At 44.6% G+C, this 19,100-nt stretch overlaps 1 protein-coding gene across 1 annotated transcript in view; it reads right to left on the reverse strand.

Moving 5' to 3' along the window:
• GRM7 (glutamate metabotropic receptor 7) overlaps nucleotides 1-19,100 on the reverse strand; it is a 377,064-nt gene that overhangs the window by 225,070 nt on the left and 132,894 nt on the right. Inside the window, exon 2 of the mRNA XM_075831870.1 lies at nucleotides 3,797-4,013. Coding sequence (XP_075687985.1) covers nucleotides 3,797-4,013 — 217 coding nt within the window. The remainder of the gene's footprint in view (nucleotides 1-3,796; nucleotides 4,014-19,100) is intronic.

Raw genomic sequence — 19,100 nt, forward strand, 5'->3', positions numbered from 1 at the left:
CCCAGTATGCTCCGCTAGCTGCAAACAGCTGGAGAGTCACAGGCTGCACATTAAAGGTATAGAGGGTGCAGGGGTTGTAGTTGTATCCAGGTCCTGGTTATTGAGGGGACCCCCCTGGCACAGCAGTACTATGATTGACACGTAATTGTTGGGGAGGGCAGCTGGTCTAGATTGGCGCTACATCTCTACTCTGTTGCAACGGGTGGGCACCAGCCCTCAATGCCATAGGTAGCTCATACCAGGTATCACTATTGTGCCCATTGCTTTGGATTTTCCGTCTGACGTTCACAATCTCTGAACATCTTGTCGTCTCTCACTCCGCAGTTTGCAGCGCACTTTCCGCCATCGCTCCGCACGTCTCACTTTCTAGTGGTGCCGCCGAGCCTCTCCAGCGGAGGGGATTTTAAGGCCCTGCCGCACTATTAAAATGCAGAATTCAGCCAAGTTTGACAGGGCCGTTTATCCTCCCTCACTGAATCGATACAGCGAAGACGGATCCACATTGGAGCTGGTTTCCGCTTCTCTGTAGCAGCCATCCATGATTTCCCGGTCTGAACGCAGCGTCTAAGGCACAAGTCTGGCGTTTGAAGCGCGACCAGAGGCTCATTCATAGTTTTGCTGGAGGCAGAGCGCACAGGCGGAATCCATTAATAACAAGGTGGAGGAGAGATGGCCGGCTGATGCAGGAAAGACATTGCAGATGATCATTAAGGGCGCTGGGTTTTCTCCTACAGCCAGAGCCGTGGATCCACACAATGAAAAGCAACCTATGCCGTGGCTGCCGGCGCCTGTGCCTTTAAAGAGGCTCTGTCACCAGATTCTCAAATCCCTATCTCCTATTGCATGTGATCGGCGCTGCAATGTACATTACAGTAAAGTTTTTTTTTATTTTTTAAAAACGATCATTTTTGGCCAAGTTATGAGCAATTTTATATTTATGCAAATGAGCCTTTCTAATGGACAACTGGGCGTGTCTTGTGTTTTTACCAACTGGGCGTGTTTACTTCTTTCACTGCACAATCACACTGTGCTGTGGATCATGCGGAGCTGGAACAATGAGAAGTGTATGACGCTGATTGGTCACGGATTGGTCACTGATTGGTCAGCGTCATACACTCCTCTGTACAACGCCCAGTTGGTAAAAAGTCAAAACACGCCCAGTTGTCCATTGAGAAACTCATTAGCATAAATCTAAACTAGCTCATAACTTGCTAAACAATTATCGTTTTTCAAAATAAAAACCACTGTTGTTCTCTACATTACAGCGCCGATCAGATTATGTAGGAGACGGGGCACTTATAATCTGGTGACAGAGTCTCTTTAACATCTTCACGGTTGGATTTCAAGGGCTTTACTCTCTGGACTCTGCTACATGCGGCACTACATCATCTCAGCAGACGCCATGGAAATAGTCAGAGCCCTTCTTTACTATAGGAGCCGCCTCGCTGGAGACGTCACCCTGGGGTTGTATTGCACAGCTGTGTGGGCTGACTCCAGAGGGACCCCCGGGCTGTCTGCCCCTTCAAATAAACTGTTTCCCATACTGAAAATATCATCATCATCCAAATATTATTGCCTTTTCTATGGTCCTTGTTTCTGGAACTAGTGGACCCTGGATTGTACAGACAGCGGCGTCAGGAATCTCATTATGGGTCTCTATAGAGATCACCCCAAGGGGCCAGATTTAGGGGGTGGCAAACTGGGCAACTTCCCAGGGCTCCCATCTTCTAAGAGCTGCACCATGGACGGGACCCCCTGGGAGCAACCAGAATTTACCATCGACCTTCTGCCTGCTCTAAAATTAACCCCTTCACTGACTTAGACCACTAGGGAGTTTACAATTAACCATTTCATTACCCTAGACCACCAGGGATTTTAAAATTGTGAGAAAAACTGACTGGTATAGGGATTGGGGGGCCCTACTTTGCTAGTTGCCCAGGGCCCCGTTTCTATAAAATCGACCTTGCTACTCGCACTTGTAATTCCTATGATAGGGAATTATTTAGCTGGAAATTCCCCAATAGAATTATATAGGGGTCCGACACTTTCCTAAATGGGGTGCAATTTAATATACATCCAGATCCAATTCTGCCCCCCCCCCCCCCCCCCCCCACACCGTGCACTGGGATTGCTGTAGGGCAGGGGGCATCAGTGGAGATATGGAAGAGTTCTAGGTTATACAATAGGGGCTTCTGTACATAGAGCGCCTCCTGCATGTGAACTTCATATATTCTATTCTGTTCAGTATGAGGAATATAGAGTTTTGTACTTCGTCCCAATTGCTGCCTAGGGGGCAGTATTTTATACAAGGACAGAGCCCCTTTAGAGCAACTTCAAGCCTAATCTTCATTTCAAAATTGGCCCAGTTTTTATTAACCTGTCACCATCCCAGACAAGTTAAGATCAGCGTCGTACACACGCCGATTATCCCTTTCATTGTAATAATAATAATCCGACTTATCAGGTCGAGCTGCACCCATTCAAGTCATTCAAACTGTGCAAATGGCCCAATAAGGAGCTGGAGTCACTGGATATGGTGATCAGCAGCGCCGGAGGAATATATGTAGCGGTTTAGAATACATTATAGGTATATACTGCACATATAACATCCTGTCCTGTGTATTGAAGAATAGCTCCATTGAACTCTAGCTCTAGTTTTACTCTAGATATAACACATATGATGTCTATTAAATTTGTAAACACTTTGCTTTACCTATGTGGTACTGATCTTGTGTTAAGTCATGCTCCAGCCGCATCCAGAGCTGCATTTAGAACGCTTATAGTTGCCGTTGGAATCAGATGACATTATGTAGATACACACACACCGCTAACAGAATAGTATAGACAATCGTTTGCTGATCTGTAATCTTTACAACAGGCATGTTATGATTGGTGTAGCGACTGCATGATGTATTACACTCCAGTTACATCCAGAGCTGCATTCAGAATTCATATGGTTGCTATTGGAATCCGTTGACATTGTGTGGATAAAAACACCACTTACAGATCCGACAACACTTCTTTCTTCTTTACTAGATTTCGTAGCTTTTACATCGGTCCTGCTTGGAGTTAGGACTAGAAGCATATACTGTACTCCAGTCACACCCAGAGCTGCACTTATATTTCTGCCGGTTTCCTGTTAGCTCTCAGGATATATGATCCTATAGCTTCATACTACCTCAATGTTTATAAAGGGCATGCTCTGCTCTTTTGAATTCTGGTTAGTCTAATTCACATCACTATATCATATAAAGTCTCCAGAGTGCAGTGCATTATGGGATTCTAGACAAGCTATTAGGGGGGTGTCTGTCAGCACAGAGTCCATGGATTGTGAATGCAGCTTTGGATGTGACTGGAGTATTAAATGATGAAAATCATATTGAGTACAAGAGGAGAGCAAAGAATTTACAAAGTGGCTGAATACTGAATATTATATGTAGATTATATTGAGATAAAACGGCAAAGAAAGATGTTTAAAAATAATTTGCATTGTAAGAAAAAAGGATTTCTTGATACATTTTCATTGTCCCAGAGATGCTTAAAAGGGTTGCACAGGATTAATAGCGCCACACATGTCCATGGGTCGTGTCCGGTATTGCAGCGCAGTTCCATTAAGGTGAACTGTAATACCACACACAGCCTGCGGACAGGAGTGGCGCTGTTTTTGAAAGTTATGATTTTCTATTTCTTGACATACAGTATATATATATATATACTCCTATATTGCAGCCATTAGTTCCCTCTAATTTAATGCGACCTCACACCACAAGTTTTTTATGGATTAGTCGCTTCTTACCTTCTTCTCGGGAAATTTGCATAAATGACTCCACCCCTTTCTCCCCGTAGCTTCCTTCTGACGCCAGCGTGGACACATAATTCCATCCCATGGCCTTGACAATGTCCACCATGGCCTGAGCCTGGAAGGAATCTGGAGGAACCACTCTAGAGAAGAAGTCGTAGCGACGGTCATCGCTCAGCTCCGGTGCGGTGGAGCCATAACTGATCTGCGGGATCTGCGGAGAGAAAACGGACGAAAGATCAATATTAGCAACACAAGAATCTCAGAAACCCATCAGTACATACAAGTCCTGGCGTCGACCTCCTGGTCACATAGTTAAAAAAATGTCTTCACCTATTTCTGGTAAAGCAGCCTGCTCACACAACTCCAACAGGGGCCGTCACCCAGCTTTCCCGGAATCCGGAATGGCAGATCTACTTAGTTATGTAATGACACGTTGCTCGCACTCATATACCAGTATGGAATGGTTAGGCAGATTTCTCACTTTGAAGCCTGGGAAAGTTGGATGACAACCCATTCAGTTATGGTAAATAATCAATTATTGCATAACTGGGCAGATTTGCCATTCTGTAGTCTGAAAAAGCTGAGTCACCACATCCATGGAAGCTGTAAACGCATCTGTATTGGTTAACAACCAGCTTACCCAGACTCCTGAATGGCAAATCTGTCTAATTATGGGATTATAGTGAGGCAGGGAATCTATTATTTGCAGAACTAAGCAGATTTTTCATGCAGGAGACATAGAAAGCTGGGTGATCACACGATTGGGAGTTATAAATTCAGCCACATTAGTCATTCAGCTTATATAGTTTCTTGTATGGCAAATCTGCCTAGTGATCTAGTGATAGGGGAATAAGGAATCTATCACTTCATTATTAGGCAAATTTGTCACTCAGAAGCCTGGGAAAGCTGGGTGACAACTCCTGGTGAACTGTGGCTATATTAATGGTCACCCAGCTTTCCCAAGAAGCAGATATAATGCAGAAAAGGCTGAATAGGCAGAAGACATTTCCACATTTAACAACTTCTTGAATATTAGAACCAACTCAAACACCCGCTGACCCTAAATATAAGTGATTGATAACACTGAGCCCCCTATAGAGGATGTAAAGAGAAGGGGAAGCCACAGAGATAAGCGTGAGAGGAGATGGAAGGGAGATTACATGACAGAGCCGGGGCTGGTAATATCAGAAATCCAGCGCTCCCTGTGATAGATCTGCAGTAGGCGACATTTATCTGCTCCACATCTCCAAAACGTTTTATGTTTCCCTATTTCATGATAATTTACCATTCATGAGAGACGCCACAAGCGGGAATTGGAATTTTATTTAGTAATTTTGTGTAGATGCCAAGTAAAATGTATCAACAATGCTCAGGAACATAACGCGGCACGCAAAGCGGCCCAACGGCGGCCGCTCGATATTAGACGCATCATTCTAAGTCAAAGGATTAAAGCAACCCCTACACAAATAACCAAAATGTGCAGACATAAGAACCTACAGAGGAACCCGCACTGCCACATACTGTAAGGCCCTCTTCACACTGAGTTTTTGTGCAGGCAGAAAAAAAATCTGCCTCAGAATTCCTTCCTGTACTGATCCTGAGTTACATCCTGTATTATACTCCAGAGCTGCACTCACTATTCTGCTGGTGGAGTCACTGTGTACATACATTACATTACTTATCCTGTACTGATCCTGAGATACATCCTGTATTATACTCCAGAGCTGCAGTCACTATTCTGCTGGTGGAGTCACTGTGTACATACATTACATTACTTATCCTGTACTGATCCTGAGTTACATCCTGTATTATACTCCAGAGCTGCACTCACTATTCTGCTGGTGGAGTCACTGTGTACATACATTACTTATCCTGTACTGATCCTGAGTTACATCCTGTCTTATACTCCAGAGCTGCACTCACTATTCTGCTGGTGGAGTCACTGTGTACATACATTACATTACTTCTCCTGTACTGATCCTGAGTTACATCCTGTATTATATTCCAGAGCTGCACTCACTATTCTGCTGGTGGAGTCACTGTGTACATACATTACATTACTTATCCTGTATTATACTCCAGAGCTGCACTCACTATTCTGCTGGTGGTGTCACTGTGTACATACATTACATTACTTATCCTGTACTGATCCTGAGTTACATCCTGTATTATACTCCAGAGCTGCACTCACTATTCTGCTGGTGGAGTCACTGTGTACATACATTACATTACTTATCCTGTACTGATCCTGAGTTATATCCTGTATTATACTCCAGAGCTGCACTCACTATTCTGCTGGTGGAGTAAGGGTATGTTCACACGGCGGGGGTCCGTAACGGCTGAAATTACGGGGATGTTTCAGCCTGAAAACATCCCCGTAATTTCAGCCGTACCGGCATGTGCAGGCGCTTGAACGCCGCGTCAATTACGGCCGTAATTAGCGCTGCTATTCATTGGAGTCAATGAATAGCGGCTCCAATTACGGCCAAAGAAGTGACAGGTCACTTCTTCTACGCGGGCGTCTATTTACGCGCCGTCATTTGACAGCGGCGCGTAAATATACGCCTCGTGTGAACAGACAAACGTCTGCCCATTGCTTTCAATGGGCAGATGTTTGTCAGCGCTATTGAGGCGCTATTTTCGGGCGTAATTCGGGGCAAAAACGCCCGATTTACGTCCGTAAATAGGCCGTGTGAACATACCCTAACTGTGTACATACATTACTTATCCTGTACTGATCCTGAGTTACATCCTGTATTATACTCCAGAGCTGCACTCACTATTCTGCTAGTGGAGTAACTGTGTACATACACTACTTATCCTGTACTGATCCTGAGTTACTTCCTGTATTATACTCCAGAGCTGCACTCACTATTCTGCTAGTGGAGTAACTGTGTACATACATTACTTATCTTGCACTGATCCTGAGTTACATCCTGTATTATACGCCAGAGCTGCACTCACTATTCTGCTGGTGGAGTCACTGCATACATACATTACATTACTTATCCTGTACTGATCCTGAGTTGCATCCTGTATTATACTCCAGAGCTGCACTCACTATTCTGCTGGTGGAGTCACTGTGTACATACATTACATATCCTGCACCGATCCTGAGTTACATCCTGTATTATACTCCAGAGCTGCGCTCACTATTCTGCTGGTGGAGTCACTGTGTACATACATTACATTACTTATCCTGTACTGATCCTGAGTTATATCCTGTATTATACTCCAGAGCTGCACTTACTATTCTGCTGGTGGAGTCACTGTGTACATACATTACATTACTTATCCTGTACTGATCCGGAGTTATATCCTGTATTATACTCCAGAGCTGCACTCACTATTCTGCTGGTGGAGTCACTGTGTACATACATTACTTATCCTGTACTGATCCTGAGTTACATCCTGTATTATACTCCAGAGCTGCACTCACTATTCTGCTGCACTCAAAAACACAAGGCTTTGTTCACATCTGCATCAGGACTCTGTTCCTTTTGGAGTTTTCCTTCAGGTGAACCCATGAATAGAAACCATAGGTTTCCATTTGCATCACCATTGATTTCAATGGTGACAGATCTGATGCAAATGGTTTCAAAAGGAACAGAGTCCTGATGCAGATGTGAACGAAGCCTTACTCCATAATTCAAACAAAATAGAAATTAGTGGGTCCAGTCCTACATACAAAACGCACGCACACCCTAAAGAAGTGGCTTTATTCAGCTTTCAGATAATTGCAGGTATAAAAATAATTAACCGCATAATCCACCCATAGGGCACAGCCACACATTTTCAACCCTAACAAACCTGTAAGGTCAAATAATCCCTTTACTGAGGGCACTCACTGAGCTCATGCAAGTCCATTCTGAATGCCAGTCCTCTTGGGACCGACCACCTACCTGTATCACAGTGGTCAACAGCTCACCTGCAGGACACAGACAGCCCCTCCCTGCTCTCCTGGAGTTGCCCCATGATGGGTGTGGTCAAGGTCCTTGTCAGTAATGTTTTTGGGCAGCTCTCCAGCGCCCTCTATCTTCATACCCTCAAAATACATACATATACAGATGTAGAAAAGTGACTGAACTTGCGGTATCGGGATATCACACAACAAAAACCACTGAAAAGCTCAAGTCAAAGTTTCTTGACGCTGTGTGTTTAATGCGTTAAAAGTCAAGATAAAGATGGCTACATCTGTAGACACAAATACACACAAATACATACTAATATAAAACTGAATGTGGATCACTTTTAGCACGTCAGATTAAGCGCTGACATTTTCTCCCACTAAACAATAAAGATCCAGCACTTACAATGATAAAACTGTTGTATCACGTCTATAAATGTGTCACCAAATATCGGCTCTTTACAGCCCCCCTGCCCCGCACCAGGTCCCGCCCGTCGTTATAGGTCCTTAAAATGCCAGAATCCTGCGCTCTTTATGAATGTGTCTGATCCTGACGTCTGTCCAGTGATTGATCGGCGCTGTCAGTGGCGGCAGGACGGTACAGACAGCTCATAGCAAACTTTAAAGTGGAATTCCTGTAAACAATAGATCAACCTTCTGTATTTTCAGGAATTATAGTCGATTTCCAGTAGCGGTGTTAAGGCACGGATACGATGAGTGACTTCAGCTCAGCTGCATTGTCTATTGGAGTCTGAGGTAGTCTGAAATTCACCTCCGTCTCATCAACAGCTCCTCCATCCCTCCCTTATACTTTACAGTGCAACTGGGCACTATTCAGGCACAGCTATGATCAGTAGCTCCAGCTCAGCTAGATTATCTATTGGAGTCCATCAATAGCGTGATTTGTCTACAGAAGTGACCCCTTTAAGAGAAATGGGATGTTTAGCTTTATAGATACGTTTTATCTGTGAATTATGTCTGGAGGAATCCTGCGGGGACGTCCTCAGCATCAATATTTACACTCAGGTGGAATAACAATGAGCGCAGAATTCACAAGACGTTCCCCTGTGTTGGGCACTTATGGCCCGTGAACAGGAACGCTGCATTATCATGGGGAAAGCCTCGGGGGGATCTGCAATTGTTTCCTATAATCTTCTAAGAAGCACAAGAGCCAAACATGTATCCAGTCTGTGACCACCACCTTTATCCATTGTAGAGCATTTACCCCGAAAACCCCCAAAAATCCTCCTTACCTCTCAAATTGTAAGATCTGTTTGTAGTAAAGCTGGGTAACAACCAATATGACCACGTGCATAGTCCCAGTAGGGACCATCCTTTGCTGTGTGCTACGTAATTAAGCAGGTCTACAAGTCAGGGTCAGGGAAACTTAAAATCACAGCCATCTTAGATGTCACCCAGCTTTCCCAGAAACCGATAAAACTAAGAAGTGGCTAAATACAATTATTAACAACCTGATAGAAGAGGAAAACTGTAAAAAAACGTCCACCCGTGAATAGCATTTTTAAGCTAAATAGGTCCAGCATTCTGCGCTGATTAATGGCTTGATATATCCTTATAGCGGTTCAGAGCTCCATTCTTCTGATACAGAGCTCCAAATCCCCTGCATAGACATAGAATTACATAATAATATTCTGTCTACTTGCAGCCAACACTAGGGGGAGCTGAGGAGCTTACTACGTACTGTGTTATTATTACGTTCCATGTATAACCAGTATGCGGTAATCTCCTGAGCTCCCCCTAGTGGTGGCTGCAGGCAGCAGAATGTTATCATGTAACTCTATGGGAGCTGTATATATCTATTTGTAGTGAGCTCCCTCTAGTGGTGTCTGCAAACAGAAGAATGTCATCATGAAACTCTATGGGAGCTGTTTATATCTGTATGTAGTGAGCTCCCCCTAGTGGTGTATGCAGGCAGAAGAATGTTATCCTGTAAGTCTATGGGAGCTGTTTATATCTGTATGTAGTGAGCTCCCCCGAGTGGTGTCTGCAGGCAGAAGAATGTTATGTCCCTCTATGGGAACTGTATATATCTGTATGTAGTGAGCTCCTCCTAGTGGTGGCTGCAGGCAGCAGAATGTTATCATGTAACTATGGGAGCTGTATATATCTGTATGTAGTGAGCTCCCCCTAGTGGTGGCTGCAGGCAGCAGAATGTTATCATGTAACTCTATGGGAGCTGTATATATCTGTATATAGTGAGCTCCCCCTAGTGGTGTCTGCAGGTAGACAGAATATTATTAGATAATTCTATGTTTATGCAGAGGATTTGGAGCTCTGTATCAGAAAAACAGAGCTCTGACCGCTATAAAGATATATTAAGAAACGAATCAGCACAGAATATTGGATCTAATAGACATAATAATAAAAGCTGGGCCTATATACCCCTATGTCACCCGTCTATAGAAGAGAGTACATCATTTTCAGCATCTTGAATATTTTAACCGTAGGACGTTGTATAGAGGCCGGTTCCAGCGCAGCATCACCCCGGGGCCATCACCCCTTTTTTAGGGTCACATAGCAGCCACCTTTGTGACTTTGCTTAATATTGCATATTTTTTAGACTTCTTGAAGAGACTTGTTGCTGCGCGTGCAGCACAATGTCAGGCGGCTGTCATAAGCTTTAACTGACACATGGAGACTTTTCTTCTGCCCAGTGTCATGTCTGGATTTGTGAGATTTCCTCCAGCTCCGGCTTCACATTTACAGAACGTGTTATCATTACAGCTTGATGTCTCCTCTCCAGACTCCGATTTATCCGGCCTCTGACATGGAGCATACTTAGCTGCGGTTAATTTATGCTAATACCAGGATGCTCTGCACTTGAAAACACTGTGCAGATTCCTCATCCCTCTCGTGGTTAACCCTTTCCTTACAGGCTAAAATACATTAGATAATATTCTATAATGTTGAATAGATGAATATTGCTTCCTGCAGTTTCTGCTCCTTCCCGTTTCTATTGGTTTGCATACCCCTCCTCACATCATGACAGTACCATAGTCCGTCCCATGCAGCCCGGTCCTCACTGACATCCCCATATGACTGGACAGGTCAGTGGCTCAAGCAATTTCAATTCGATCCTCTCCTGAAATATTCTGTGCTGCTTGGACCCTTCTCCTTTCAATACAAAAAGATAAGCACACTCCTCTCCTGAAATACTCTGTTCTGCTACGGACCCTGCGCCTTATACTATAAAATTCTTAGTCTAGGACCTTTCAAAAGACTGAATCACTCTGTGCTGCTGGAGATCCTGCTCCTTCTACTATGTACCATGAACATGACCGTCGTTTTCATCCGTAATTACAGATGAAATTGCGGACCTACTCATTTCTATTGGCCACGGACACATTTCCGTATATTTACGGATGTGTTTTCGTGCCGTAGAAATGATCCACAAAATATAGAACATGTCCTGTTCTTGTCCGAAATTACAGCACAGAGTCCCCAAAGAAGTCTATGGGCGCTTCTGCAATTGCGGACGGCTACGGATGCGTATTCATGGCCGTCGGATCTGTATTTGCGGACAGTATAAACCCTTACGGTCGTGTGCATGAGGCCTCAGTCTGTGACCTCTCAGTAGATCAACACACTACCCTCCTGAAATACTTTGTGCTGCTGGGACCCTGTTCTTTTCACTATGTAACTGTTAGTCTGGGGCCTTACACAAGATCGGCACACTCCTGAAATACTCTGTGCTGCTGGAACCTTGCTCTGTCAACTGTGTCCTCCCATCTGTCCCCATTTGCCTCCTCTTGATTCCCCATCACAATCGCTGTTCTCATTAGAAATCATGTAACAATATTATATCTTCGCACAAGTTCTCAATTTTCTATTCATTATATATATTATTTTTTGCATTGTTCTATTTTGTAATTAAAAGTAGACAGATAATTACAAATAATTAGAAGTAAGTACAATGTTAATGGAGAAAGGGAACAAGGGACATTGGAGCCGATTCCTCCATAATAATGATGGTCACAGCTCGAAGAATGTCAAATATTCCACATTCAGCCGGGTCTATATGTCTCTGATCTGCAATAACCAGTGGTCAACAGCGCCAAAAGATCCATCCTGACCCCCTGTACTGTGCCCTGATAACCCCAAACTAGAGGCTGCACCCACGCAATGCTCCCAACCCCCAAGTGTATGCAAATGGGGCACCGAGTCACTCCAGTGGGGTCTTATGTTGGCATTTCACCCACTCTGTAGACTCACATAAGAAGGATTTCTAAGGATGCCACATGGTCCATATTGATGGTATTTGCACCCAGGTGCTCTTCATTTCTGTCACATAGTTGGCCATTTTGGGGTGAAAGGTGTTAAGAGGGTGCAATTATACCCCCTAGTTTGGCTTTTTTTGGGTTTTTTAAAGGAGGTATTTATTGAAGGGGTTAGTTCTAGTGACAGACTATTTTTAAACACCCTAGCAGGGAAAATGGAGGTGGTAGTTAGTATTAGCCAGAGCGGAGAACCACTACCAAGAGCAACTCTTGTAAACACGCGCATGGCCATTGACTTCACCTCCACTGTAGAGAGACGAAGATTCTTTGGGCCATTTACCAGCAGCAGGACAGCCAAATGACTAGTTCATTATCAAGGGACCTATCAGCAAACAAGAGGGTGTCCAAAGTGGATAGCCCCTTTAAGGCCCCATGCACACCACTGAAAAAAATCTCCGTAATTGCAGACCGTAATTACGGCCCCGCCCGATTCTATTGGCCACGGACACCACAGCCCGAAGGCCTAAGGCTTCATGAACATGACCGTGCCCGTAATTATGACCCGTAATTACGGGCACGGCCGGCTGCGGACAGCCCGACGTTTTTACGGGCCGTGCTGCCATTATAAAGCATAGGAGAGCGGTCCATAAAATAAAAAAATAGGACATGTCCTATTTTTTTCAGCAGGTTTCGACGGCATGGACACTTTCCCGTAGACATAAGGGAAGGTGTCCGTCGGCCATAGAAATGAATGGGTTCGTTATTACGGGTGATTTTACGTTTGTGTGGGGTTAGGCGGAGGCTCATAGTACTATATGGCCGCTGCACCAGATATTGCGGCAGTCACAATGGAAGATTATATTTCTTTCTGATTATCTTGGACACTATTCATTCTGCCTTTTAACACTCAGTTGTAACATATTGTCTATAGGTCTCAATGGGATATAATGTTGAATCCTATTGTCATATCCTGCGCCTTACAGTATGTTTCACCAAATCCCATAGAAGTGGCAGATATTGACTGCGATCAAACATAAATCCGGGTGTATTATACAAACATGGAAGTGGAGCTGGAGCCTCCCGCAATCACAGCAGTGTCAGGGCGCTGCATCCGAGTGCCCCAGATATATAGGACGCACATCTGTTCCGCTCAGTGTGTCCCTGCGGGAATCTGCCCATAACGGGCTCGTTGTGTTCAGCTGATGAATGAAATCAGAGAATCTCAAAGTCTGAGGAGGATTCCGTGGGATGTAATGCTGGTCTGAGATTTGTGACACTAATCCCCATCTCATAAGATGCACAAAGGTCTGAGTAATACTCCCAGAATGCATCACTGCAGACCCCTGGACCAACACACTACATGACACAGAGCTATGGAGCCTGAGAGTCACTGGATAAGGGAGGGGAGTAGGGAGAAAAATATATCATAACCATCTTCTTTTCTTTTAATTATTATTATTATTATTATTATTATTATTATTAATAATAATATATTGTTACATTGTTGTTAATGTTATTAATAATATTCTTATTCTTATTATATTGTTACATTGTTTTTATATTGTTATTGTTGTTAATAATATTATTATTCTTATTCTTATTATTATTATATTGTTACAATGTTTTCCAATAGCCACTTAAAAACAAATATCTCTACATTTCTAGGAACAAAAACTCCCAAAAACATGAATTTCTGTTACAATTGACAAATATTTGCTTTCCCATTATATGAAAACACTAGAAACCATCTGTTCTCTCATCACACTGAACTAGTAGAGATGAAAATTGCTTTACAGATTTACATACCGTATTTGTCGCCCATTAGGAGACATTGGTTGAATCTATTTGGCAGGTGTGTAAATCGCTTTTAGTAAATTAGGAGGTGAATAGAAGACGTGGTAAAACTTCAGATTTTTTGCAACAGTCTCTAGGCTCCCGGGGACATTATTATTAGGATAGTCGTGACTGTGACAACTTGGAAGATTGTCTATGGCAATACGGGCGTCTAGGACTGGTACATATTACAGTTATTATTATTCTGATCTAAGGAGTTGGCTACTTAGATGTATATAGGTTGTCAAGCTTCTTCCTCTAGATCAGTGGTTATTGGCCAAGGCCATCTTCTCCACATCATGACCAGGCAGGATCCATATGAACAGAAGTCCTCCAGTTATCAGGGTTGGACTGGTCTCCAGGAGACAAGGCATCCCCCAGAGTGCCCAAGTTCTAACGAGCCCATCTATGCCAGGGCCAATAAGGTCCAGTAGTGGTGAACCCCATCGAAAGCTGGCAGTGGAGCCGGTAGGTTGCTGTTTAGGGTTTATACTTTTTGGGGTTCATTGATAAGTTTTGATTATGATGTGGGGTCCTCATGTCTTCTGGTGGTAGGACCCAAGGTTCCCCAGTCTGACATTCCCTTAAAGGAACCTATTCTTCAGTGACTGAGCATCCTGCAAGTGCTACGTTGGTATCCATATGAGTTTACATGGCATTATTTACCCATTGGCTGGATTTTTTTTGCATTCTACGGTGTTTGAGGTTCTCGTGTGAAAGGTTCAGACAGAAAAATGGAGAGAAAATCAATGTTAAAGGAAAAAACCTCTACAAAGATGGACGCCGCCGTCGCGGGATGCATCACATCTGTTCTGTGACACCGCGGGCACCTGGTGACCTCTCCATTCCCGGTATCTGCTCTGGCGTTCTGCGACTCCGACTACTCGCTCTGAAGAAATACGGTTCCCCCGACAGAACCCTGGAAAGGACAATGTCCTCCAAGGATCACTTCAAAATCCGTCCAAAAGGCAAAAAGGCAATTTGAGCGAGGGCGCAGGAAACATTAGCAGATAGATGGAAGTCGGAGGACACCTGTTGAGTAATAATCAGCTGCTGCTAGGACTTTATTGGCCTTGAACTTTCAAGATGACTTTTTTTTTCTTTTTCTTCATCAATTTTAACTCTCGCAATTCCAGAACAGTTTAAATCAAAGGCTCGGTGGATAGAGAGACTTCTGAGATATTATGATGAAGTAAAATAGAACTTATCACTCAGATACAATTTATATATAGGTGACCTAAAGCAGGGGCGAAGCTGGGGGGGGGGGGGGGCGCCCCCTGGCACAAGTAGGATGTAAGGAGGGGGGGTGCCACTGGTATAGCTGCCGCTTAACACTACAGCTGATCGCCTCTGCAGCCGTCCGGCATACAGGACGCCTATCAGAAGAGATCAGCTGTTTTGATACGGCTGCTCTGCAGCGCTCCCATCCTCTCAGGGCCCCCTGCTGCTATGGGGCCCGCGCCACCCAGCACATTACATTTACGGGCCTCCTCAAGCCTGGTGGCATCACTAGAACCGGGGGGTGGGGGGGGGGCCCGGTGCTAGCGACTGCCACATTCAATTGTATCTGCATCCTCAGGACGTAGATACAATTGAATACTATGGCGGAGCAGCTCCCTGCTCCGCCACCACTAGGCTACAGGTTATAAGACCCGGGAGAGAGCCCCAGCACATGCCGGCGGGATGACGCCACTGAATCATGCCGGTCTACGCAAGGGTCGCGCCTCAGCGTGGAGCAGGGAACGGGCTAGGTAAGCAACATTTTTTTATTTGTTTCTACAAGTGGGGGAACTGTGTGGCACCATCTACAAGGGGGTGGGCAGAGTGGCATTATCTACAAGGGGGGCAGAGTGGCATTATCTACAAGGGGGGCTTAGTGGCACCATCAACAAGGGGGGCTGTGTGGAGCTATCTACAAGGGGGGCTGTGTGGAGCTATCTACAAGGGGGGCTGTGTGGAGCTATCTACAAGGGGGGCTGTGTGGAGCTATCTACAAGGGGGGCTGTGTGGAGCTATCTACAAGGGGGGCTGTGTGGCACCATCTACAAGGGGGGCTGTGTGGCATAATCTACAAGGGGGGCTGTGTGGCACCATCTACAAGGGGCTGTGTGTGGCACTATGTACAAGTACAAGATACTATCAGCTCTGATTGGACAGTACCAACGTATGGAGGAACACGCCCCAATAACGTGGAGATTAGTAACGCCCAGTTGTCAATTTAGATATACATTACCAGGAGGGATAACAGAGGAACAGCACAATGCAGAAAAGGATCCACTGAATTGTTATTTCAAGGTGAATACAACTATTTACTATATTTTGCTGATTTCTAGAATCCTGGACTCCAGACTGATACATTTTTATCCGCAATGATACATTGTAGCAAACTGTCAGGACAGGAGACAGAGTTGAGCTGCTGATTTGTTTAGCTCACAGAATATTGTCTAATCTAGATGCATTGTGACAACCCCTCAAGTATTAGGTCTGTATAGATTTTTAGTAAGTAAAAATTTCCCCATTCTCTGACAGCAAGCATAGATCTTGAAAGTGGTGAAGAATTGAAACTAAAACTCTATTAGAAAGTTGTAGAACTTTTCATGATACAATGATGACGCTTCATAATACTCCTCCATATTGAACCTACATGTGATAGATCCCGGAGGTAACATAACGCATGAATCCATTATCTGATTATCCATTATCAGTCATTACTGCTGCAGTTTGTTTGCTCTGTGTGAATTACGACGAGTTAAGAGATGTCAATCAAATCCTCCTACTGAACCGTTCCGATGAGAAATCTCAGGAAACTGCCGCAGGAGTCTGTGGGTTTAATGGAGACTCCTGAGAATGTTTCATCTAAACAGGGATCGTAAGCGCCAAACTATTCCAGCAATGGCCACCCCCTGCTTCCACCTGGTGCCAACAGGAGGCCTGTCTACGGAGCTGCCACCTGATGCCAGTCTCTAAAGCTGCTCCTGCGAACTGGTCGCTTCATCAGAAACCTTACTGCTAATGTGTTGTAGTTCTGATTTCAGGTCCGACCGGCACTAGATCGTCACTGCTGCATACACAAATCTCTTATGAACGTTTAGGAAACATGTGCACGAAAATTGGCAACGTAACAATTAATTTTCCTTAAATTCTCCAAGGACTGCACTAGGTGACAACAACAAATTTAGCTGTTGCCACTGAATCTAACCCAGGCTGCTTCCCGTTGATGATGTAGGATATTGGCACCTAATTACCTCTGCTCCTCCCTGCAGGAGTCTAGAGTTTGCTCACTGCCTGTGACATGCTGCATGCTGCTGCACAGGGCAGTCTGTGGCCTCTCCTGTGCGTTAGACCTGCATCTGCATCTCTACAGTATCCTGCTGGTAATTTGTAAAGATATATAACTTTAGCCTCTGCTTGATGAGATTAGGCCACACCTCCCTATGTTATGTCTGAGCAAAGCATCATGGGACATGTAGTTACCAGAGCCTGCAGACAGTGATATCCAAAATCACAATGGACAACAAAGTTTGCATGGGGGAGGGGGGCAGGGTTGACAACCTGATTTTTTTTTTCTAGAACAACTTATCCAAAAATCATGGATGCATGATTTTTTTTTTACGGGCACTGGAAAAAAGACCCTTTTTTTTTTTATGGACTGTCCAGGACAATTGGCAACCCTGGGGGGGGGGGGGGGGGAGTGATAGAACACTGTTATAATGTGGGTGGTGGGTATAGTTTTATGTGTCTACTGGAGCTTCTCTTTAAGACCAGGACCCCAGTTCTGCAAAATACCAGAGTTTACCATTGAGCTCCCGTGCTGGCGACCATTGATGGAACCTCGGCAGAGGAGGGATCCGTCTAGCAGCATCTTCTTGGCAGGGTTGTTGGTTTGTTACTAATTAAGAATTAATTGGGCTGTTTTGACTCTAAGCAATAAAGTCCAGTTTACTACCAGGACTCCGAAATGTCCTCCTAGGGTGAAAGAAGGAAACATTAGGCAGGAAGGAGGTCAGGTGTTCCCATTGAGTTCAGCAGAATGCCCCCCATGAGGGCAATGTCGTCGTGCCCGGGTTAGCAGACCTGCTCCACATTCTCTCATTGTCGTTTCTTGTGAACCTCGGCTGCAGGTCCTGGTGGGGTGTGAAGCTTTCATCTCCAAGCCTCGGCCACGCCGCTTTCCCTCGCTGCTTCGCTGCCGGTACAATTGCTCTGTAGGCTTTTATTTGATTAGCTTGTGTTAAGTTTAAAGGAATTCTTCTCCCTGCAAATAAAACTTGATTGCCGCCTCTTATTCAACCAAGTCTTCTTCCCAGACACGGCCATTACACTAAATCAAACTTGTCAAGCAGGTATATTGAACACAGCTAAACGGACTGGGGAGAGGGGGCCATGTGCACGCTGGAAAATAACCGCTCCCTGCGCGCAGTACTGTATGTAAAATATGGAGGTGACGATCACGCGTTTTATACTCCATACGATCACCTAATGCCTAGAGACGCCTGGAGCCTGATCCTCCGATCACCGGGAAAATAGGATGTTGTGGCTGTGGGCAGTAAGCACTTAGATAACATCCGCAGATGGAAGAAAACGGCCACTTCCCGTAATATTTCCTTCCTTACATTACCCAAGTGCTTTGCAGCCATTATGGTTTTCTGAAATGCCCTGTGGTCTTATTGACGTCAATCTGTGCAGGCAATGGCTGATCACAGGAGTTTCTATCTGCTACTTCCTTGTCTGATCTCCTTTTCTAGCTCTAATGCTGTAGGGAGCCACGCCCCTGTACTTGATCCCGCCCCCGAGGAGCCACCTATGCTCTTCTCAGTGGACTACAACCTCCAGCCTTCACATCAAAATGCAATAATGTATCACACTATTATTCCCAACATGTGGGGGTTTCACAGAGCCGTAACTTGTAGCTTCTGGGTCCCAATGCAAAATCTGTAACAGGACACCCAACCTACCTTGTGGAAATTATAATACTGGAGTCTTCTTATGTGGTAGATAGGCATTTGGGACTCCTCAGGCACTAGGGCCCGGGTACAACTGCTACCTCTGTACACTTACAGCTACCCCCTGGGGTTTTACATTTTATAGTCTGTATTTTTTAACTTAATTTGATATATTTTTGGATTTCTGGTGGATTGTTTTACATCTTGGTATTCATGGATAAAAAGAGAAATGGACTCTTTCACCCATAAGTAAATGTTCGGATAAATGCACTTAAGCCGAGGGAGTAGAAATATTGATTAAGGAGGAACATCTGCCAGTGATAAGTTACCGCTCCGGATCTGTGACTGAGCGACTGCAGAGAAGATGTGACAAGTTT

Source organism: Rhinoderma darwinii, chromosome 7, assembly GCF_050947455.1.
Source record: "Rhinoderma darwinii isolate aRhiDar2 chromosome 7, aRhiDar2.hap1, whole genome shotgun sequence".
Classification (NCBI taxonomy): domain Eukaryota; kingdom Metazoa; phylum Chordata; class Amphibia; order Anura; family Rhinodermatidae; genus Rhinoderma; species Rhinoderma darwinii.